Raw genomic sequence first — 19,142 nt, 5'->3', positions numbered from 1 at the left:
TGTGTGTGGGTACGCACGTTCAGTGCTAGTCTAAGGGGCAGTAGGGGTGTGTCCTCTCGGTCCTTTGTGTGGGTTCGCACGTTCAGTGCAAGCCTAAGGGGCAGTAGGGGTGTGTCCTCTCAGTCCTCTCTCTGGGTGCGCAATCTAAGAGCAGTAGGGGTGTGTCCTCTCAGCCCTTGGTGGGTGTGCACATTCGGTGCTAGTCTAAGGGGCAGTAGGGGCGTTTCCTCCCAGTCCTATGTGTGGTGTGCACGTTCAGTGCCAGTCTAGGGACATTAGGGGTGTTTCCTCTTAGTCCCGTGTGTGGGTGTGCATGTTCAATGCTTGCCTAAGGGGCAGTAAGGGTGTGTCCTCTCAGTCCTGTGTGTGGGTACGCACGTTCAGTGCTAGTCTAAGGGGCAGTAGGGGTGTGTCCTCTCGGTCCTTTGTGTGGGTTCGCACGTTCAGTGCAAGCCTAAGGGGCAGTAGGGGTCTGTCTTCTCGGGCCTGTGTGTGGGTGCACACGTTCAGTGCTAGCCTAAGGCGCAGTTGAGGTGTGTCCTCTCAGCTATGTGTGTGGGTGTGCATGTTCAATGCTAGCCTAGGGGCAGTATGGGTGTGTCCTCTCAGTCCTGTCTGTGGGTGCGCAACCTAAGGGCAGTAGGGGTGTGTCCGCTCAGTCCTGTGTGTGGGTATGGACATTCAGTCCTAGTCTAAGGGGCAGTGTGGGTGTGTCCTCTCTGTCCTGTGCGTGGGTGTTCATGTTCAGGACTAACCTTGGGGCATTAGGGGTGTTTCTTCTCAGTCCTGTGTGTGGGTATGGACATTCAGTGCTAGTCTAAGGGGCAGTGTGGGTGTGTCCTCTCTGTCCTGTGTGGGGGTGCGCACGTTCAGTGCTAGTCTAAGGGGCAGTGTGGGTGTGTCCTCTCTGTCCTGTGTGGGGGTGCGCACGTTCAGTGCTAGTCTAAGGGGCAGTAGGGGTGTGTCCTCTCGGTCCTGTGTGTGGGTTCGCACGTTCAGTGCAAGCCTAAGGGGCAGTAGGGGTGTGTCTTCTCGGGCCTGTGTGTGGGTGCACACGTTCAGTGCTAGCCTAAGGCGCAGTTGGGGTGTGTCCTCTCAGCTATGTGTGTGGGTGTGCATGTTCAATGCTACCCTAGGGGCAGTATTGGTGTGTCCTCAGTCCTGTCTGGGTGCGCAACCTAAGGGCAGTAGGGGTGTGTCCTCTCAGTCCTGTGTGTAGGTGCGCACGTTCAGGACTAACCTTGGGGCAGTAGGGGTGTGTCTTCTCAGTCCTGTGTGTGGGTATGGACATTCTGTGCTAGTCTAAGGGGCAGTGTGGGTGTGTCCTCTCTGTCCTGTGTGGGGGTGCGCTTGTTCAGTGCTCGTCTAAGGGGAGTAGTGGTGTATCCTCTCAGTCCTGTGTGTGGGTGTGCACGTTCAGTGCTAGTCTAAGGAGCAGTAAGGGTGTGTCCTCTCTGTCCTGTGTGTGGGTGTGCATGTTCAGTGCTAACCTAAGGGGCAGATGGGGTGTGTCCTCTCAGTCCTGTGTGTGGGTGTGCATGTTCAATGCTAGCCTTAGGGGCAGTGGGCGGGGGGTTCCTCTCAGTCCTGTGTTGGGGGTATGCAAGTTCAGTGCTCATCCAAGGGGAGTAGTGGTGTATCCTCTCAGTCCTGTTTTGGGTATGCATGTTCGGTGCTAATCTAAGGGGCAGTAGGGGTGTGTCCTCTCAGTCCTGTGTACGGGTGTGCATGTCCAGAGCTGGTCTAAAGTGCAGTGGTGGTGTGACCTCTCAATCCTGTGTGTGGGTATGCACGTTCAGTGCAAGCCTAATGGGCAGTAGGGGTGTGTCCTCTCAGTCCTGTGTGTGGGTATGCACGTTCGGTGCTAGTCTAAGGGGCAGTAGGGGTGTGTCCTCTCAGTCCTGTGTATGGGTGTGCATGTCCAGGGCTAATGTAAGGTGCTGTGGTGGTGTGACTTCTCAGTCCTGTGTGTGGGTACGCACTTTCATTACTAGCCTAAGGGGCAGTATGGGTGTTGCCTTCTCAGTCCTCTGTGTAGGTGCGCATGTTCAGTGCTTGCCTAGGGGTAGTAGGGGTGTGTCCTCTCAGTCCTGTGTGTGGGTATGCATGTTCAGTGCTAGTCTGAGGGGCAGAAGGGGCATGTCCTCACAGTCCTGTGTGTGGGTGTGCACGTTCAGTACTAACCTAAGGGCAGGAGTGTGTGTGAGTGCCCGTGTTCAGTACTAGTCTAGGGGCATTAGGGGTATGTCCTTTTAGGCTTGTGTGCTGGTGCGTACGTTCAGTGCTAGTATAAGGGGCGTGTCCTCTCAGTCCTATTTGTGGGCGTGCACATTCGATGGTAGTCTAAGGGGCAGTGTGGGTACGCATATGTAGTGCTAGCCTAGGGGCAGTAGGGGTGGGTCCTTTCAGTCTTGTGTGTGGGTGCGCACGCTCAGTGCTATCCTTAGGGGTAGTACGGGTGTGTCCTCTCAGTTCTGATTGTGGGTATGCACGTTCAGTGCTAGCTTTGAGGCAGTACGTGTGTGTCCTCTCAGTCCTGTGTGTGGGTGCACACTTTCAGTGATAGTCAAGGGGCATGTCCTCTTAGTCCTGTGTGTTGGTATGCACGTTCAGTGCTAGTATAAGGGGCATTAGGGGTGTATCCTCTTAGTCCTGTGTGTGGGTGCGCACGTTCAGTGCTATTATAATGGGCAGTGTGGGTCTGTCCTCTTAATCCTGTGTGTGGGTACGCACATTCAGTGATACTCTAAGGGCAGTAGGGTTGTGTCCTCAGCCCTGTGTGTGGGTTTTCATATTCAGTGCTAGCCTAAGGGTCACACATCTCATTCAGTGATACTCTAAGGGCATTAGGGGTGTGTCCTCTCAGTCCTGTGTGTGTGTGTGTACGCGCATTCAGTGCAAGTCTGTATTAGTCATCTCCTGTCCAGCCTGGTCGTGTGCGTGTTTCTTTCCCGTGGTCTGACGGTGGTGTAATCAAATCTGGTGTCCGTCCTTCTTTCAATCGAAGCAGTGTAAGTATATCGACTTCTACCTTTTAGTACTGTGAGTATATCAGCTATTACCTGTGGTAGTCTGATTATATCGGCTTCTATTTTTGTTAATGTGAGCATATCAGCTTCTACCTTTAGTGTTGTGTGTCTATCTGCTCCTACCTTTGCCCACTTCAACAAGTCTCATGTTCACAGCCTCACTTTCCAGGCCATTACAATGCATCTTTTTAATATTATGAGCGTCAGCACTACGAATCTACACAACAGACTGTTGTTTTTGAGTCTTGGCATGATCCTAGGTGGCAGAGCTCGGGTGTACACAGTTTTGAGCGGCGTACTATCGGGGGACATGATTCTCGTTACTCATACTCATGTATGTTGCAGTACCTGGCATTCCCACACCATGTGGTCAAACCGTGCATCTGTGTGTCAGCAGTTGGGACATTCTTTGGGCCCCCCATGCATATAATGGATGTAGGCGACGTGGTGTGAGGTATGTTTGATGTACATAGTTGACTTGTACCTTTTTGGTATTTCAAGTGTTTTCTAGGCTTGGGCACAGTTCCGCTGTATGGAACTTCACAAAGTGACCAGAAAACTCTGCCGCGATAAGCAGAGTTCCGCAAGCAGCGGAGTACGTTAGTTTGTGCTGATTTTCAGCACCTGGTGTTGGTCCCATGCGCACTGCAAGTGGGCGCTGCATTTTTCTGCCTCTCGAGTAGATGTCCTACTCGAGCGGCAGCTTCCTCAATGCGAACATAAGGTTTCTCAATGCAAGCGGTAGTGGCAATACACTACAGCACGCGTTGATAAATCTTGCCAGGAGTTGGCCTGGGGTAAGATTTTCCTTGCTTGTCAACTTAACATTGGTGAACGAATAAAAAACTCCACTCTGCTATGCAAAGTGGAGATTTTCGGAACTCAGCGCAGAGTGGGAAAAACTCGGCGAGCGGGTGGAGTTTCACACCCAGGCCTAGTGTTTTCCTTATCCCATTCTAACTGCATACCAGTTCTGGCTGTACGTGTTCCAGTTATTCGGAACAGTGCCTTCTGGGAGGGGTAGAACTCATGTCTTGTGAGTATGAGTACCACTAAAACATGGTAAAGGCTCACCGTTCAGAGCTGCGCTTCCCCAGTTCCCATGGCTCACCAGCACTGTGGCTCATCTACTAATTACTGAGAATGGGGATCTGTTAACACTAGATAGGCTTTGTGGACTTGTTGAATTGTAGGCCCTAGTACAGTGATGAGTGAAGAAATCAAGCATTCTTCGGTGTAAAAGCGCCCTGTAAACCAAGGTGTAACTAACTCTCTTCTTTGTTTCCCTCTTTAGGTTCGCTTCAATCCTAACCTGGACGCGCATGCCTGGTTGGTGTCTGGGGGTCAGGCTGGCCTCGTCAGAGTTCACTGTATGAGGGCGCTGAGCTCCCATGTGAGCCGGAAGCTGGTCATGGAGTGCCAGGCCCAGTTCAGTATGATGCAGGAGAATGAGATGCAGGATGAGGCCGAGTACATCCCGGAAGTGGGACACAGCGTGGTGCAGGCGGAGTAGAAAATGGAGAGAAGGCTCAAGTCTATTCATCTACTTTCACACTAGAGGAATGGACCCAGTCTCAAGCACCAACAAGACGGACCCACCCAAGAAAAGGCAGTCTAACCTTCAACAGTGATGGGGAATGCACCCACCCAAGAAAAGGCAGTCAAACTTTCAACAGTGATGGGAATGTACCAACCTTGCAAGGGGTGTGTTTGTACTTTTGTGCTAAGCATCTGTCCTCTGTTCCGCCTTGATGTGTGCATTAAGAACAAACCCTTAGAATGTGCCTGAAATTTCCCCTACGATATCCATGTGTGCTGTCTGCGTGCACTGTTGATCAATATTCTGGGATGAGCACATTTCTCTGGCTGAGAGCCACACGAGACATGCAGGCCAAGTATGAGACCTCCCCAGGCCTCCTTCGTTTTTCTTCTTGTGAAAACGGCCCTCCAGTCCATAGGTTCACTAAGTGTCAGTCTGTCCAAGGCATGTTTGTTTCTTAGGTTCATGGCCTGTGTGCGAGCAGTCGTTTTCAGGTTTCGATTGTCTTCCACGTCATGCAACATGTAGTGTTTCAGCTGTTAGGAGATGTCTCTCCGTTGCTGTTAGTAGTTGTGTATGTCATGAGGTTGTTTGTGTCAGGCCGCCACAGGAGATACTGCTCGAAGAAACTCTCCAAAGCTTGAAAGCTGCAGCAGTTCGTTCTGCTGTAGCTGTCTGCACAGTGGCAGTAGTGTTCAGATACATCTCATTGCGAGTGATAGACAATCAGAGCGAGGCTGGGTCCATGCTAGCATAGAAGTTATTGTTGGTCAGATAGCCACAGTGAAATAATTCCAGCTAGAGGTGGCAAGTAACATGCAATCAAAGCATCATTTGTGACACAGTATTTGTGCAGTCTCAGAGAGGGGACCATTCATGAAACATTAACTCTAGCACAAAACCTGTCCATTTCTATCATTCTTTTTTGTTTTTACTTTCAAAGGGCAGTGTACCTTGTTCAAGACCCCTTGTAAAGACTGATGTGCTGTGCTAGAAAGTGTCTGGACTCCTCTGCTGTCAATGGTTTGTCACTTGCTCGGCGGGCCCTTCGCACTTGGTAGTGGCGTGGTTGGATGAGTGGGCTTGGATTGGAAAAAAAGACCCTCTCACTACTGTACAAATATTTTTATTCCTGTTTGTGTACTATAACTGAACAGAGCTGCTGCACTGTCATTTCACAGACATGCGCCTAAGTGAGGCCAGGTTTACTTGCTGCATCTGCCCTTGCAGAAGGGCTCTTTCCAAGTGAAGGCTCCCAGTGCCCGTGCCCAGCTTCTCAGTCTCTGTGGTGTATTGTGAGAAGATTGTGGATAGTGGTCTCCAGAGTGCGTGTTCTTTGGGGAAGGCTGGCCACAGGTGCAGAAACTGAATACTGGAGTCAACGGTGGCCTAAATGTTACTCTTGCCCTTTTCTCTTAAACCATTCATATTTAGTACTTGCTCTGGAGTCCTAATGATATAGGCATTTGTTCTGTTTCCACCATCCTTGCATATAACACGTGACTGTAAATATATACGTATGAATATAGATACCCACACACGCTCATACAGTAATACCTTACAGAGTTGTGTGGACTGCTGAAAACATGCAGAGCTGACGACTGTTTGTCCATGCTCTCAAACTTTTAATTAAGTGGAACCAATGTCTTAATTCTCTTTTAAGCCTGAGGGCAGGTGCCATCTTTTAATCTGAAAACATTTCCCCATTCAGTGGGATTTGTCCTGAGTGAAGCGTGGAGCAGATAGATTCTGGCACCGTTTATATCCCATGTGTAAGCGTGTTAAGATGAGGCCTACAATCGACTGTAAAATACTGTACAAACTCTTAGGTAAAACCTGTGGGTTCAGTTTCCCCATTAACCTAAATCAAAATGGCTTAAGATCCTACCAGTTGTAAAATAGAGAAGAGTTTTTTCATGGTGACATTTCATTCTCCATGCAAGCGAAGAGAAGCTATCTTTATCCCTTTGATCATTGGAACACTCGTGCCTCTCTTAACATGCTTCCCTCGGCCATTCTACAAGTTCTTCAGCTTAAGATCTTCGGTAGAGTAGCAAGATTATGTCTCCACGTGTGGCTCTACAGAAGACACCCACACTGTAGAACTTTCATTGCAGGGAAGATATTTATTCTTGTCAATCTCTGGCATCGGGCGGAGAGTAGAGTTTTAGGCTTTTTTTTATAACAACATACACCTACTTTCTAATACGTGGCAGGTTCTGAACATTAGCTGCCACATATTTGTCGTGTACATAGGTATAAGTTAAATGCACTGCCCTGTTTGCTGGGGTTGGGAATATAGATATATACGTGAGGTGGCTGACAATATGTTGACACATTCTGGTTTTTCACCTTGTATGTCTGTTTTATGAAAATTGGCCAAGTGTCTCTGTCAAATTAACTTTCATCTACTTTGAGTTCTTGCTTTTGTTCATATCTCATGGATGGGTCTGTGTCCCACTAGTGAGCTCTTAAATTGGCACTCAAGGCTTGCTAAGCTTGCACACCAGAGCAAAATCCATTACTTTGTTGCTTCAACACAGTGGTACCCATCTGGACTGCTTAGTTTTAGGGGGAGTGCAATCTGCTTCCTATGTCCCCATCCCATGTGAGGGTACAGGCAGTTAGGAGCAATGTACAAAGCAAAACAGCATTGTCTTCCTGAGTTAGACCTAATCCCAGGACTGTAAGTCACCAGAAACAGTCCTGTGAGGTGGTCATCAAACATGACCCTGAAAACATCCTACATGACCTGGCACTTGTGTATGTAGCCAACTACGCCTGTACGTGTACTTTCATTGAACATACATAACCGGGCATGCATGAGAATATGTAGGCAGTGCCCTGGATTATTTGTATACGATTGTATATTTATACACCTGTGAGAATGAAATTATTGAAGTAGACACTTCTGTCCCACCCTTTGAAATTTGCAAATGTTATTTTTCTGGCTGTAAGTATTGAATGCTAAGTCGCTCACATTGAGCTCTAATGGGACACTCTGGATATCTTTGTTTAATAAAAACAGCTTTTTTAAGAACAGTCTGAAATGTTTCTTTCTTTATAGATACTTCGGCTTTGATCTAATATTCATTTTGAGTATGGTTTTTAAACTTGAACATTTGTGAGTGTCATCGACACTTAAGGGTGGAGGGTATATTTGGCCCTGATGTCACTGCCTGGGCGGGACTGGCCTGCTCAGAGCCGCACAACGCCACCTGACAGAACACGAGAGAATTGCTGAGAAAAGAAATCTCCAGATCCACACTGGGGGCATTCACAAGGTGAGGAATCTGTGGGTGGATTGAGTAGCCACCAGAAAGTGTTTTACCGGCGGTAAGTAACTTTTTCTTCATTTAGATAATACATAAGACAGCATTGGAGCATGACCGCCCTGTAGCTCAGGTGAAAAAATTATTTTAAGGAAAACAACCATTGCTAAAGCCAATTGGCCTTGAAAAACGTGCCTTTTTAATTTATTTGATTTTGCAAATGCATACAATCAAATTTATGGAATAAATCTTTTTATTGATTTAGTCAGAAGGTGCTGTTACACCTGAACACAGCCATTCGCCTACAACCACAGGGGCCCGTGGCTAAAGGACAATGCAATGTAGATCTGTATCTCGTTACTGCTTGTAGTCCAACATTCGGAAGGCTGGCAATACTCAAGGTTAGGCATATCAGGCAGGAAGAACATAACCGTCAAACAGTATAGGCTATAGTTCGCTGTCCCGCCATAATAAACAAACAGTAGATAAGAAAGTACCCCCGCAATAAAACATGAAAGAAAAAGGGAAGAAAAGCTAAACCGTACCAAAGACACTAAAAAATGTGCGATGTCCTGCAGAGCCCGTTGAATCCCACCCAAACCATACTACTCCCACATGTAGGGGTTGCTAAATCCGGAGAAGGAGGTATGAGTCACAGCACTTGGAGGAGTTTGGGGCAGGTGACCTCGCGTAGGTCCTTCGAGAGCAATGTTATAAAGGGGGCCCAGAGTTCGGCATATTATTTCTTATACTTGTGATCGTGACTCATTGTTAGCCGTTCCATGGCCAGAATCATCCAAAGCCTATGTAACCAGGCCGAGTGGTCCGGCACCGTATCAGTACCCCAGTGAATTAGGATTGCCTGGCGCGCTGCAAGCAAAGCTAGTGCCATCTGTCTGCCTCCAAGTGACCGTAGTGGAAAGGTGATTGGATTGGACAGCTCTAGCAAAGTATAGGCTGGGAAGCGGGGAATTTCAGTGTCAAATGCAGCGTCAATATCGTTAAGCACCTGGTCCCAATACCTCTCCAAGCGCGGGCAGTGCCATAGAAGGTCTGAGTGGTCCGGCACCGTATCAGTACCCCAGTGAATTAGGATTGCCTGGCGCGCTGCAAGCAAAGCTACTGCCATCTGTCTGCCTCTAAGTGACCGTAGTGGAAAGGTGATTGGATTGGACAGCTCTAGCAAAGTATAGGCTGGGAAGCGGGGAATTTCAGTGTCTAATGCAGCGTCAATATCGTTAAGCACCTGGTCCCAATACCTCTCCAAGCGCAGGCAGTGCCATAGAGGTGTGAAAAGGAGCCCGTCAGTCCACAGCCCCGCCAGCACTCCTCAGTGTGGTTCTTGTCCCAATGGTGTATCCTCGCTGGCGTGAGATACCAGTAGGATGCCACCTTGAATGCAGATTCAGTCCCCGCGGTGTTGTAAGCCGTGTGGTGAGCCCTAAAGTAAATGTTGTCCCACTCCCTGTCTGTAAAGACCCGGCCCAATTCTGCTTCCCATCAAGCCTGTCCGCAGGAGCGCTTCCCTGTTGCGCGTGGGGCAAGGAAGGTGTAGAGTTCTGAGATGAGGTACTTGTCCTCTGTCTTGTGCGCTATCCATTTCTCGAAGGGGGTGAGGCTACGAGAAACGTGTGGAAGGAGGGCCGGGGAAGTAGTCCAGTGTCGGAGCTGGAGGTAGAAGAACTCATCTGTCTGAGGTAGGGAGAGGTCCCGACAAACCCGATCAAATGGGATAATACCCTCAAGATCAAACAGGTGGCTTAAGCGCTTACATCCAGCCTCTCTCCAGCGCTGAGCAATGGCAGTCTTGCATCCCGGAGGGAAATCCGGGTTGTCCACCAGCGGCGTCATAGGAGAGGGAAAGGTAGTCAGGCCTCTCGTCAGTGCCACTGCATCCCAAACTTTCATAGTTGCTGCCGTGACTGGAGAAGAATACAGGCCCCAAGAACGGGCGCAGCAGGAGAGCCAAAGTTCACGCCATACGTTTGCCCCAGCTACAGCCTGATCCATGAAGGTCCAGTGCTTCTCAGAAAGGGGGCGATTCCCCTCAAGCACGTAGCGTAGGTGTGCAGCCTGGAGGTATCTGAGAACCATCTGTAGCTTTACCCCTCCATCATTTTTGGGACGTGATAATTGCGCTATAGATAGACGTGCTTTCTTATTACCCCAAATGAATTTGTTTAGAGTGAGCTGAATGTTGCGCAGGGATTTAGGCGACCGTGTCAGCGGGAGGGTCTGAAAGAGGTAGAGTATGCGCGGCAAAATTTTCATTTTGACCGCTGCTATGCGCCCGAACCATGATAGATTATGCTTAGTCTACCGATCCAGGTCCTTTCTCGTCTGTGTCACCAATGATGAGTAGTTTAGTTCTAATATGCGTGGAATCGAGGGGGTCAAAAGGATGCCTAAGTAGGGCACAGGGTCGTTAGACCAATGTAAAGGGAGGTACTGCTGAAGGGCCTCCGCTTGGGCTTGTGGTAGAGATAGATTAAGGACCTGGGACTTGCCATGGTTAACATTAAAGCCCAATAGAGCTGGCCAAATTATTTGAGTTTGTCTACTAGTGCAGGGAGCGAGGTGAGAGGCTGAGTGAAGGAAAGGATGACGTCATCCACGTAGAAGCCTATTATATGGATATCACCTCCAAACCTGATGCCATGGATGTTCGGATGATTGCGGATTTTCTGTCCGAGGGGTTCCATATAAAGTACAAATAAAAGAGGCGAGAGTGGGCACCCTTGCCTCGTGCCCCGGGCTATCGCAAAAGAAGATGAGGATATTCCATTAACACGAACAAATGCCCGGGGGGCACGGTAGATGCACTGCACCATTGGATAAAACGGGGGCCAAATCCAAACCTCGCAGGACGACGAAGAGATATGTGCAGCATACTCTATTGAACGCCTTTTCGGCATCTACCTCAAAGAGAATCGATGCCTTTTGGGAGCGGTGGACACTTTCAATTAGGTAGAGGAGGCGCTTGGTGTTGTCACTGCCTTGGCGCGTGGGGATTAATCCTGCCTGGTCTGGGTCTATCAGTCCTGCCATCAGGGGGCTCAAACGGGCTGCAAGTGTTCCTGTAAAAAGCTTCACGTCAACATTGAGTAGTGAAATCGGACGATAGGAGCTGCATTGCCTAGGTTCTTTATTAGGCTTGAGGATTACGGAAATCGCCGCCTCCGACATAGAATCCTTCACAGCCCCATAGTCTAACAAGGAATTGTAAAGGCGTGTTAAGAGGGGTGCTACTTCATGACCAAATGTTTTATAAAACAGGGCAGTGAAGTCGTCGGGCCTCGTGATTTGTCAGGCTTCAGCCGGGAGATAACGGAAATCACTTCATCCAACCTGATGGGGTCCTCCAGCTGCTCTGCCTGCGCGGGAGGGAGGCGAGTGAAGTTGCTGGATTCTAGGTATGCCTGTGCATCAGGGGGTTCGTGAGACTCTGCGCTGTAGAGTGTTTGGTAGAAGCAGCGGAATTCCTCTACAATCTGGGAATCCAAGTGGACTTCCTCACCATTAGACCGTGTCAGAGAGGAGATATTCCCCGCAATTAGCCTGGCACGTAGTTTTCGGGTCAACATTTTCCCACACTTGTCACTTCCCAAGTAGAATCTGTGTCGGAGGCGCAGCAGTGCAAACTCCTCTTTATCCAGGTCCAGGCGTTTGAGAAGCAACCGCTTCTTTTCCAGGGATCGCCACACCCTCTGAGCCCCTGTGCGTTTATGTATCGCCTCTAGCTCTGCTACTTCCTTCTCAAGTTCGGAGCGGGTCTCCCGACTTTTCCGATTATCAGTTGAAGAGATGGCAAGAAATTCCCCGCGGATCACCGCATTGAGGGTTTCCCAAACGGTAGCCAGGGACGCCTCCCCATTATCGTTGTGTTGGAGATATTCTAAAAGCTTGGTGCGCATACCTTCTACAATATGTGGGGAATGTAAGAGGCCTACGCGCACTTGCCAGCGGGCAGGTATACGCTCAACCCCTTCAGGACGCGGAGAAATGGAGATGTGTGCATGATCTGAAAGAGCGTGGGGCTATTGTGGTATCGCTGACCCTCGGGAGGAGCGCAGTAGAGACCCAAAACATGTCTAAGCGTGCATAGGATTTGTGTGCTGCAGAAAAGTATGTGTTATCACGGAGGCCTATATGTTGGATGCGCCATATATCATGAAGGCCATTGTCGGCCATCCATTGTTTGCCTTCTGGAGAGAGGGCTTCCACCTGAGAGTATCGTTGGCCTGATCGGTCCCAGTCACTATCCTTGACCAAATTTACATCGCCGCCTATCACTAGAGCAGCGTCTGGGGAGGAAAGACCCTCTGATATATGACGGCAAAGGAAAGCTCCTGGTGGGAATTAGGTGCATAAATGTTGAGTAATGTGAAAACAGTAGACCCCCATTGAATGCGAAGCGCTAGGACCCTACCTTTGAGCTCATACAGAGTAGACAGCACCTTACCCTCAAACTTAGCCCCAAGCAGGATAGCTACCCCATTCTTCTTCGTTGAATCAGAGGACCAATACTAACGGGGAAAGCATTTCTCTCCCCTAGGAAGGCCCACACCAGCGCGGTCCATCTGGATTTCCTACTGGCTGTCGTCTCCTAGCACATGTCTAAAGAAGGCCAAGATGTAGGATCGCAAATTGTCTCCTTCCGCTTTCCAGGGCACTGCACGAATGCAGATATTATTTCTCTGCAAGCGGTTTTCTAGATCTTCTGCATGTGCCTGTAGATCTAAGTTTTGATCCTGCAGCCTCAGCACTTCCTTCTGAAGTTGATGAAGATCTTCCTCCCCCGTAAGTTCATGTTCTTCAAGAACAGCCAACCTTTCGCCCACTTCATCAACCTCCCACCGGACTTCTTTGAGATTTGCCGTGAGCTGCCCCTTAAGGTCGAGGATATCCTCTTTTATGGCGGCTCCAATATAAAGGCTTTCGTGGCCGGTTCATTTGCGCCCTCCAGTGATTCGAGATGACCCGGAGCTTGGGAGCCTGCCTGGGTTGTATCGGAGGTGCCAGATTGTTTCAGCAGGAGATCCTTGAGGGTCTTCTCCCTTCTCGCTCTGGCCGCGGCCATATCCTTTCAATGAGGCCGAGGTGTAGGACAAGGGAGGGCCGCGGGTCGGTAGCTCCATAGGCGTAGAGTGCTCAGTATCACACTTGTTCCCAGGCCGAAGTGGCAGCTCTCCTACCCGTGCCAAGAGACTGACCTTCTATCTCACTGGAGCTGGAAGACGCTAGGGAGCAGCACGCAGATTAGCTTCTCTGCTTCGCCTCGCCCCAGTAGTGGTCAAGCTAGCCCCTGGGTTTCCGATGTCTTCGACCCCACCTTGGTGGTCCTAGTCTTCAGTCCATTGGGAGGAGTGGACTCGAGCACCTATGGGGGTCCGCACGTACAGTGGTGCCCAGGAATCTTGCTGGTCTCCCCCCAGTAAGGATATATGTCCACTCACGAGGCAGTCAGGGAGCTGCGTGCGGCCTTTGCTGGGGAAGCTGCGCTGAGGGGGCCAGGCGATCCCTACCCCGGTAGGCACTAGGGCTGGCTCAGAGTCAAGCTAGGCCGCAATTCAGGCAAGACGTCTCAAGCAGCTGTCTGGGGTATCTGAAGAAGCTGTGAGGTGCCAGTCTTGCAGCATGAACAGTCACTCTGCCGTTGGTAAACCAGGTTGGCTTTAGAGGCCTGAAGGAAAGGAGTGGTACGACATGCCCCCAGAGCCACCAACACGCTGTCCATCAGGTGCCAGGCAGAGGCCCACAGGGTCGTAAGCGGCAACTTCTATTGGGGGGGGGGGGGGGTTAGCTGGTGGGGACGGCAGTCCGTAGGTCCCAGCATGAGTTGTTGATGGCCAGGGATTATAAGCCTACTCACAAAATGGCAGATGTACAGCAAGCTCGCCCCAGTAGGGTGCAGCGCTCGTAGCGTCAGCGAGGGTAGTGCTTTCACTCCAGGCCAAGCAGGAAGAACAGTCGCGTGTGCCCTAGGATTCAAGTGAGGGGGCCCCAAAGTGCTGTTCAGGGCGGTCGGCAAGAAGGAGACTCTGCCACGGCAGGCCAGCAAGTAAAATGGCGGTCACAAACCTTGCTCTGGGCCGCTACCGTGTCCACGCGGCCCGTCCGCCACCGAGCCCCCAGTCGCAGTCTGGTCCCTGGGCTGTTATCAAGACAAAAGGCAGCCCAGCGGCGCGTAGGTGCCACTGTCCCCGCGTCAGACCCGCCAGGAGCGCAGTTGCGTCCGCCTCTTCTCTACGCTCCGGCTCGGCTCCAGTGATCACCCGGCCGGAGCACCAGCGCGGCTAAATAACACCTCAGCTGCACCGGAGGGTACACAGGGAGCTTACTGCTTGTACTCGCCAGAAGGGGACAGGGAATGGGGCAATAACAAAGCAAAGGAACGGCGGAGCCGGAGGGACAGAATAGCACGTCCTACCGAGCCGCCATCTTGGCGACGCCCCCCAATCAAATTTAAAAGTGAAATCCGGCCTTAAAAAACAAAAAAAATGCCTTTCAAATGTGGTTGCATGTGTTTGCGAAAAAAAGTAAAGAGGGCATACCTTATCAGGCGGTTATGCACATGTGATGAATCAACATATCCCTCACAGTGCAAGGGAGCCAATGCCTGAAGTAGGCTGACCCATTGCCCCAGGCTACATGCTGAGATGGGCGGAAGTAAATGTAAATGACACTTGAACCAACCAATTAATGAAGTGGTCTGTATATACTTTTTACTGTGAATGTTTGTTGGAAAACACAAGGCTAGCATGCCCCACCGTAAGCTGTGTCTAAGCTGATTCTTGGAACACCCTAATAGGCTTCAGGTACAGAAGAGTGATAAAATGCATTGTCACTTTAAGGGTACAATCCACTGTCACTTTAAAGGCATGCTGGTTTAGCAGCATCCCTAAACCAGCATGTCCTGTGCTGCCACATAGTTCATAGGCTCATTTCTTGTTTTCTGGCTCATGCTTAGAGGATCTTTGTCAGGAACCACAGCAGATATGGCAACAAGGCTCCTCAAAGTGTCAGCATAGTGTGGCAAGAGAGAAAGAACAACAGTATTGGGGTTCGTAGTGATAAAAGGAAACTCAAGGAGTTACCTTGGAAGTCTTTGGTAAGACGAGGAATCCTTAAGATGACCGCGTTCAATGACCGTCAGGTTAGTGATCTAGTTGTTCTCCTCAGTTCGTTCTTAGAATAGCATTGCAGGGTTCGTTTTCGTTGCACATGTTCGGCGGAAGATTAGGAGGGAGTAGTTTCTGGCTGTCGGTCGGAAGTTAAAGCATTCATTTTAGAATTCTTTGAGAAATATTTATGAAAAAGTATTCCAGTCAGTGAGGGAAGATAAGCCAAGAAGTATTGATGTTCCCCCTCTGCCAACTTACCAGCATTTTCGGAGAGAGCATCCTTCGCTGCGTAGCGTGAGCGAGGGTATTGATCACACGAGTACCTGAAAGAAAAGAAAATGACGAACGGTTATTAGTATTATCAGAACTTAGTATGAAATAATTGTACAGTATTTACATAGATTTACATTAGACATTGTTTCCAGAATATTAAAGCAAGTAGGAGGTCTGGGTTATTTTCTATACAGACCTTTTGATATAAAAGACGTTCAGTGCAAGTTACAGAATTGAAATCTAGCCTGAATAGTTCTCCATTTAGTTTATTTACCAAAAGTCTATACTAAGGATTAATATCTCCTTTTAGGAGACTAAGAAGAGAAGCTCTCGCCTGTCTATCAAGGGGTATGTTTAGAAGCATAAATATCTAGAGAGGAATATATGCTAGACAGTTAGGGCAGAAATATATAATATTTATTGTTGCCTTCTCTTACAGAGTGCGAATATTTCCACCAGAATAACTCATCCAAGGAAGTTTGTACTACCAAAGATAGAGGGACGAGGCAAACTCTTCTTGTTGCTTTATTTATTTTATCCAATTCTCCGTCTCCCTCCCCCCACCCCCTGGAGATTCTTAGACCCCTGTTGTTACATTCAGTGTGGGTTGAGGAGATAGTCAGGAGGGGCATTGGGACTCAGCTTCGTTCTGCTCCCGTGAATTCTGAGAACCAAGTGATTGCTCCTTGACAGAGTGAAAGGGGCACATTTTTAAAATTCACCTGAGCAGAATGGCTGAAGGTTTTGATTTTAAAAAACTTGGGCAGAATTTTAGAAGTCATCCAAAAATAACTTATGGCTGTTAGAGACGAAAACAAGAGTCTTAGATTAGATTTGGTGGCTTCCAGAAGAGAGAATACTGAGTTAGCTAATAAGATGGATGGATATTTTTCTGGGCCAAGTTTTAATACCCTACCCTCTGAAGTTCAGGGATCAGGTGCATCACCTACACACCATTCTAAGAACACAGCTCAAGTTATACATTCTCTATCTCCTGTTATTTCCTTAGCCCCCCTTGAACGTTTCAGGGGAGACCTACAGAAAGCTCAAATATTTTAGACGCAATGTTCGCTTTATTTTATGTGTCGACCAGCAACTTTCCCAGACGCACAGTCCCGAGTCGCCTTCGTATTATCCTATTTGAGTGGAGATGCGACAGCTTGGCCGTTACCATTGGTGTCAAAAGATTCTTCAATTCTGTATGATTTTGAAGAATTCAGGAGAGAGTTTTTGTGAATCTTTGACAGAAGAAGAGTTTCACATGCTACAGGTGACTAATTGCTTGAGTTGAAACAGGGAAACAAAACTAATCACTTATCTAGCACAATTTAACAAATTAGTTGTAGAAACTGATTGGCCTAAAGAGGAGCGTGCTGCCCTTTGGTTTAGATTATTAAAAGATGAGTTAAGACACCCTATCACAGATTCCTAATAGACCTACAGAAGTCTCTGCTTTAATAGATTTGGCTCTGGAATTAGATTATCGACTGACTGAGTGAAGAGGTGAGAAAAAGAGGAATTTTTGTTCCAGCGTCCCTCAATTTGATCGAATGAAGACTGAAAGTTAAAAGACAACAGAGGCAAGTCAGACAGTAGAACCTATGCAAATAGGTACTGTGCGGGGTCCTCATTCTAAAGGAGAAAAGGAGACTAAATAATATTGGTCTATATTGTGGGACAAGTGGTCATTTTGTGAAGGTCTGACCCAAGAAGCCAAGAAATTCGCTGAAGGAAAACTTGCGGCACTAACAATAGGAGGAGTTGGATTGGTGAGTGCTAAAGCAGAGACCACTCCAGAGCTTGATCAATCAGCTGATCCACATCTTACCCTTTCCGTTATGTTAAAATTTGGAAATACTACCTTGTCTAACATAACTGTAATGATTGACTCAGGAGCAACTGGTAATTTCTGTGACTTGAAATACGCTTCCAGGATAGGGTTGAAGGCAATTCGGAAAATGAAGAGTGAGGCTGTGAGAGCAGTAGATGGAACTAATCTCTCCTCGGGCCCCATTTTTTTGTCAAACCGTTTTTATTGCAGGACCAAATGTATAATTCAACCATCAGGGCACATATTTGTAATGCGGGTTTCCCGCCTTCCCTTCGACGAGTATGTCGCGCGACGTACACAGCCGTACTGCCCACATCCCGGAGGCCGGGCGGCATCACTCATTCGTATGGTACAGTGAAACAATACTAGAGAGGACAAACTGCCGGCGGGGAAACCCGCTGCCCGCTTTTGAATGTTGCTCTCTCGCGCCCCCTAGAATGTGTGGGCTAGTGTCTTACTACCATTGAGCCTGAACCTTACCAGTCTATTCCCCACCCTCCCCCTCCCCAGTGCCCCCCCCCCCCCCCCATTGCGCCCAGTTAGGAACTATCCCCGTGTGCAGTAGGCAACAGGAGAAATTCAGTAATCCCTACTCGTGTGTGCTTGGCAGGATGGCCGGTGACACCGCTCCATCTGTCGCGTCAGGGGCCTCGTCCTCCTCCCCGCTGGTCAGGCTATCCCGCAGGGCCTGCACTAATAGTTCCCACTCCATTGCCGCCGCCTGTGCCCTGTCATTCGGTCTGCGGTGAGCCAGCTGGTACCTGAGTGTGCTCTCGCTAGCCGCCCACTTGAGGAACTCGTTCAGCCAGCGTCGGTGTGTGGGGCCCACCCTCGATTTCCACCCCTTCGTCACCTCCCTCTTTGCAAGGACAAGGCCCATGTCTATAAACTTACTGGATATTTTATTCTTGGGCGTGTGCGGGAACCAGTGGCGTATGCAAACAGCCGCATCGTATTGTAATGCTCTGTCCGCTACGTCATTCAACGTGCTGCCGACCCCCTCCCAGTACTCCTGCAGGTTTGGGCAGGTCCGCAGCATATGAATCAGGTCTGCTCCCACCCTGTTACATCTAGGGCACGCAGCTTCCGCAGCCCCGAAGTATTTCCTGATTTTGTCGGGGGTGAGGTATGCTCTGTGGAGCACGTAGAAGTGAATTAATTGAAATCTCGCATTTCTCGTGCTTTTACTGGCTCTGCGCACCAATTGCGCCCAGGCGGTGTCAGGGATGTCCACCTGTAGGTCCAGCTCCCACTTGTTTTTTAGCACAGTCAGTGGCCTCCCTCACCATCCGCGAGTAAAGGCATGTCACTGCTTTAAAGGTGCCGGCTGACATCATTGTGTATTGGCACACCTGTGTCGTCGCGGGCTCAACTAAACCCTCGCCCCAATGTGCCTGCACGGCGCGCACCACCGACGCATGCAAGAGGTAGTCTCCTCTCGGGAGGTCATAGCGATCCTGCAGCGATTGAAACGGGGACAGCGCGCCGTCCTCGTACAGGTCCCCCAACACCTGCGGGCCTGCCTCCTCCCACAACTGCAGCCTCGACCAGTCGCCCCCGTGGGGGAGTGCCGTCACCATGCCCAGTGGGATCTCAGGCGCATACGGGTGTCTGACTCCTGCTCGTCTCTGCGAACTATTCCAACATAGGCGGAACGTGCGCTCCTCCTGGGTCAGGTCCCCTAATGTTAACCTCTGCTGGAGGGTGATGTAGGCCAAGACATGGCGGGGGTACCAGCGTTCCGCTCCCCCTCCGGGCCTCGGTAGACTCTCGCTACTTCCTGCGTGAATGACTGCAGTTGTGCAGCTAGGTAATAGAGCTCGAAGCTCGGGACCGCGAGTCCCCCCTCGTCCTTCGGGCGAGTCAGTGTCGTTAGCGCTATTCTGCGTCTGCCCGAGCCCCACAGGAATGACGTTATCAACGACTTGAGGTGTTTAAAGATCGTTCCGGGGACCCACACTGGGAGCGTTCGGAAGAAATATAAGAGTCGGGGCAAGGCGATCATCTTCAGCAGCGATATGCGGCCCGTTACTGACCGGGGCAGGGTGGCGCAGAAAGACATGCTCCCCTGTA

The 19,142-nt window shown here is 49.6% G+C and overlaps 1 protein-coding gene across 5 annotated transcripts in view; it reads left to right on the top strand.

The window, feature by feature from the left end:
• Nucleotides 1-7,604, top strand: part of GTF3C2 (general transcription factor IIIC subunit 2) — a 906,867-nt gene extending 899,263 nt beyond the window's left edge. For all 5 annotated transcript variants that reach the window (XM_085613289.1, XM_085613287.1, XM_085613288.1 and 2 more), the window contains one exon: nt 4,324-7,604. In XM_085613289.1, coding sequence (XP_085469415.1) covers nt 4,324-4,542 — 219 coding nt within the window. In that variant the 3' untranslated portion in view covers nt 4,543-7,604. The remainder of the gene's footprint in view (nt 1-4,323) is intronic.
• Nucleotides 7,605-19,142: the final 11,538 nt, after the last annotated feature.

Source organism: Triturus cristatus, chromosome 6 (assembly GCF_964204655.1).
Source record: "Triturus cristatus chromosome 6, aTriCri1.1, whole genome shotgun sequence".
Classification (NCBI taxonomy): Eukaryota; Metazoa; Chordata; class Amphibia; order Caudata; family Salamandridae; genus Triturus; species Triturus cristatus.
This window is presented reverse-complemented; position numbering and strand designations above follow the sequence as displayed.